The 5,260-nt window shown below is 37.8% G+C and overlaps 1 protein-coding gene across 1 annotated transcript in view; it reads left to right on the plus strand.

Moving 5' to 3' along the window:
* Positions 1-5,260, plus strand: part of LOC106468339 (fat-like cadherin-related tumor suppressor homolog) — a 101,943-nt gene that overhangs the window by 75,201 nt on the left and 21,482 nt on the right. The window contains exons 18-20 of the mRNA XM_022396674.1: positions 753-1,139; positions 3,840-4,054; positions 5,055-5,192. Of these exons, the coding sequence (XP_022252382.1) occupies positions 753-1,139; positions 3,840-4,054; positions 5,055-5,192 (740 nt within the window). The remainder of the gene's footprint in view (positions 1-752; positions 1,140-3,839; positions 4,055-5,054; positions 5,193-5,260) is intronic.

Genomic DNA, 5,260 nt, shown 5'->3' on the forward strand with positions numbered 1-5,260 from the left:
CAATGTACCTGATGATGACAAAACCTTGTCGAAACGTTGTACATTTGCTGTTATGTTAAACTTATATTAAAGTTTTCCTTCATTAACCATTCAAGCCGTCTCCAGCCATTATTAGTCTCAAAGTGGGTTCCTCGTCATCGAACATTAATGTTATGTATCACACATTAATGTTATGTTTCACACACTAAGAACGTAAACGAACTGGTCTTTGTATTAACATTGCTGAAAGATGAATAAATAAAAGAAATACATAAGTAATTTACCTAGGCCTAGTGCTAGGTAACTTACATAGAGTGTCTAGTGCTCCTTCAATTAATATTGCCTCATATAGCAACAGGAATTCGTTCAGTATCAAAATGATGGGTGATCTATAATCTAAAGTATAAAAATTAATTAATTTTACCTTGTAAAAAAAAAGTTAATAAACAGATTAAAAATTACACGGCCCGTGCTCTTTTAATCATAGGGAAAACAAGACGTTCCAATCCATAAATAAATTTATTTATTTTTTTATATATTTTAGGTTCCGGATACGCGTTTTCTTTTTCAGGCCTCTAACGTAAAATTTATTCAGCCGTTTTGTCGAGCCTGTAAAATAAAACTCTACGAGCGTAATCACGAATATTTTACGGTGTGGTTATCACATTTACATACCTGAAAGACATACAAGGATGTCGGTGATTCCATTGCGTCATTAATCCTCCTAGAACTGGTTTGATTCGTAACATAAACTTTAATTCTTCCCTCACCAGGTCCAAACCGAAAAGTCTTCTACGATCTCGTTTATTCGGCTGAAGAAACGTTTTCGATTGACAGAAAAATTGGTATTATCAGTTTGAACAAAAAATTGGACCGGGAAAGAGTGAGTTTTTACAACTTAACCGTAAAAGCAACGGACCACGGCTTTCCTCAGCTTTCCTCCCTTGCTGTTGTCCATGTTCAAGTGCAAGATATAAACGACAATCCGCCACTGTTTACGCAGAGACATTATCGGGCCTCGGTGTCAGAAGAAGTGGAAATTGGTGGAAAAGTAATTCAAGTCCTAGCCACGAGCATCGACGTTGGGAGCAACGCAGAAATATCGTACTCTATATACAATGGCAACGATCTTGGTTATTTCACAATGCACGCTAACTCAGGTGAGTAAAATTTTTATGTATGTAATATAGCTGTAGTAGTTCGCCTATGGCTACCTTTACTTTTTCCACACATTTTGTCGCGTTGCGTTTAAACCGTTTGTAAGCCATAAAAACTGTTGTACATATCTGTAGATGTCAAGTTTAGACTTGTTAAACCCTGAAAATTCATACGTGTAAACCCTGAGCAGGTTCATAAACTTCTGTATTTCGTCAGTAATCCTCAGATCATATATTTTATAAAATGTTTGAATCTTTTGTGATAAGAATTTTTGTAACGAAACTTTGTTTAGTCTAATTTGTTTGTATGTTTTCAATCTTTAAAGAGAGAGAATTAGATATTCAAAACCAAACAAAGCGTATGTAGAAATATCGTTTGATAAATATAATAGATGCGTGAATCATAAGCTTGTTGTCCCCCGGTGTAGTCCATGAGTCAAACCCCCCAGAATGGAGATTTTACTACCAAACAGAGTTAGGGAACCAGTCTGTGCTTGTTTGTTTTAGAGCAAAGTCATATTGGGCTATCTGCTGTGTCCACTGTGGGAATCGAATCCCATCTTTTAGCGTTGTAAGTCCGTAAATTTACCGCTGTCCCACTAGTCCATGAGCTAGACAAGATCTGACGACCAAACAGAATAACTAAAAGCCACTGTGATTTTTAGTTAGCCCACTGACTAAAGTTTCTGAAACAAACATGATGGATCTTTGGGATCCACAGCTTAATGACTTTTTGACGGCCATCTTTGAAAATGGCCGCTGTTTCGCCCAATACCACAAAAACTAGGTTATAACTTACATTTTAGTTACATAAGGTAAGTTCAACATCAGTGAAACAAGTTTATTATGTAAAATGACACAAAGGACAATGTTGTTCAGTCCTCATCACCATCTGACGAATCCTGTTCATCCTGCTGTACTTCGTCGTCATTCGTCATGTTGGTGCAGCTGACCAGCTTGCAGGCTGCTGTGCATTTGAGGCCATTAAGAATGCATGTGCAGTCAGTTGGCCGACAAGATCGCGAACAGTTGCATATAATCAGGGATTGGAGATCCGCTGGATAACTAGTCCGCCATCTCTATCTATTGCCCAACCATCTCCTTCACTGGGATTGGGAATGTCTGAGGAGTTAATGAAACTCTGCTGACAGATTGCAGCCTGGTAATTTGCACGACGTGTGTGTTTCAGAAGGGTATCGTCACATGGCGGAAGCTGCCCAGACGCGATTTCCCCTCCTTTGCTACGAAACATTTGGTATCTAATCTCATTGACTTCCTCCACTTTGGTGTAACGACAATAGAGGAGGCATGTAAATTCTTGGATGATGTCGAACATCTCATCCGAAATCTGCCAGCTGGTGTCAAGGGACCCAAATGCTTCCCTAAACTTCTGATCATGTGACAGAAGTTTCAAAGCTTTTATTTTTCCTTGTCCAGTCCATGGATGAAGTCCCAACAATGTTGTATATACGTCTTTTCCCAGAGCAGTAGCCATTTTTGTAGTGTCGACAATCCTGACGGATGACTTGAACCCACATTTTATAAAGATCTTGCTATTAATCTCCCAACTTAAAGCTTGGCAGATGATGAAAACATCTGTGTCTTCAGTGACAAAAAACAGAGCCAAATAATTTTGGTGTATTTGGCATGCAGCAGAAGACGTTTACCAGCCTCTTCTTGATTAGATACAAGACCTTGGTGTTATTGTTAACCTCTTTGTGTAAATTCGATACAAAGATGACCACATGTAACAAACATGTTTTTTTTTCAAACTTTTCTGTCCTTTGTTGTTCTTTCCAGCATCTTGTTTTAAAAACTGTCAATTTATCTTGCTTTCTGTGGATGTCAACAGGCATCTCCAGTTTTTTATTTTGTGGCCTGGCATGATCCTAGTGACTACCAATTCATCAAATAGATGAGCATATATCTATATTTGAATATGCAGTAATAATCATCGCTATTTTGGCTGAACGTTTCCCTAATCATTATTGTTTAACAAGATTGTTTTCACACGGTATATTTTAAGTTTTAGTGGTATTTAGCGAATTGGCGGCCGTTTCCAAAGATGGCCATCAAAAAAAAAAAAGCTAATGAGCTATAGGTTTCAAAGGTCCATCACATTTTTCCAGAAATTTTAGTCACTGGACTAACTAAAAACCATAGTGGCATTTAGAACCTCTGTTTAGTAGTCAAATCTGGTCTTGCTCACGGATTATTGGGGACAGCGGTAAGTTTATGGACTTACAACGCTAAAAGACGGAATTCATTCCCACGGTGGACACAGCAGATAGACTAATATGGCTTTCCTCTAAAACAAACAGGCCCAGACTGGTTCCCTACACGATTTTACTTCAAATAAAAACATTACTTACTAACGGATATCCTTAACAAGAAAAAGATTAAACTTCTCACAAAAGACTTGGTTCGATGTGAATAAACAACAAGTAAGCTAAACTCGTTAGGCTGGAGTGTTTGAACAAATATATCTAGGTATCTGTGCAACTGAAGTACAGCGTGTTTTAATTCTTTTTCAAGATTTAATCTCGGCGTCTAAAAAATCCGTTAATAGTGGTAGCCCAAAGCAAATACTTGCTTCCCGTATTTAGGGTTACATACCAGTTAGTTTGCATCTTATAATCAAGGATTTTTATTTTATATTTTGATAACTGACGTGGTAACTTTCCTTCAATTCTCTGTTACCAGGTGTTATCACTGTGATGAAGCAACTAGATTATGAAGATATCCAGAACTACTTCTTAACTATTGAAGCAAAAGATGGTGGGACACCATCCCTCACAACACATGCAACTGTCAACATTTCTGTGTTGGATGCCAATGACAACACCCCTGTCTTCAGTCAGGCTTCATACCAAACCATTGTTCGGGAAGATGCCTCAGTGGGATACAGAATAATCCAGGTTGGAGTGGTTATTGTGAAGATTATTCTATAGATATCTCGGGGAAATGTTATTTTTTCTTCCGAAGAAGTTACAAAAGCATTGAAATAAGTATTACGTTAATACAAGTCTTTATTCTGTAGAACAACAGCAGCTGAAACACTTAAGCGCATTTTTATTATGCGAAGAAGCTTCTGAGGGTTGTAAGATCGTCTAGTTAAGGCTGTATTATGTGTCGTAACCAACATCAAACGTGTGTGGAGGCAGTCGTTATAACCAGTGATATATTGAATATAAAATTTGAATGAACGAATAGGAATACATTACTTTCATATTTCTTTATATTTTATGTTTATACATTAAATATATATATTGTATATCTTAAAAAATAGTTGTGTTTGTTTGTTTTGAATTTCGCGCAAAGCTACACGAGAGCTATCTGCGCTAGACGTCCCTAATTTAGCAGTGTAAGACTAGAGGGAAGGCAGCTAGTCCTCAACACCCACCGCCAACTCATGGGCTACTATTTTACCAACGAATAGTGGGATTGACCGTCACATTATAACGCCCCCACGTCTGAAAGGGCGAGCATGTTTGGTGGGACGGCGATTCGAACCCGTGACCCACAGATTGCAAGTCGAGTGCCCTAACCACCACCTGGCCATGCCGGGCAACAAATAGTTGTGAAAATGATGTGTATGCTAGAGCTTACAAACATACATTGTAGCTACGCCACTGGTATTCTGTTGGATGGTCTAGGTAAGGCTGTAATTTGTAGGATCGTCTTATTGGAATACAGAAATATTTAGACACGTTTGTTCTTATCGGAACTTTGAAGGTGAAGGATATAGAATAGTGTAAACACGTGAATGTCCTGTGAAATTATCTTATTGGGAAACTGAATCACCTACGAACGTGATAAGTCTTTGAATATGTCTCAAAATTATAAATTGTGTAAACTAGATATAACTTTTATTTTTTTCTTATACCCAATATTCTTCTTTGTTTTTCTGTAAACCAGGTAAAAGCTAGCGATATAGACAGCACTCCCAATGCCCAGCTGTCCTACTTCATTATCCAAGGGGATAGGTATGGTCACTTTTCTGTGGATAGGGAGAAAGGTTACATAAAAATAGCCGCACCTCTTGACCGGGAAAAGGTAAAGTTCATTAACGCTTAATAGTATTCTTCAGGCTAGCGTTTGTAATTTATATTTAACAATCTAAA

This window comes from Limulus polyphemus, unplaced genomic scaffold (genome assembly GCF_000517525.1).
Source record: "Limulus polyphemus unplaced genomic scaffold, Limulus_polyphemus-2.1.2 Scaffold2971, whole genome shotgun sequence".
Classification (NCBI taxonomy): Eukaryota; Metazoa; Arthropoda; class Merostomata; order Xiphosura; family Limulidae; genus Limulus; species Limulus polyphemus.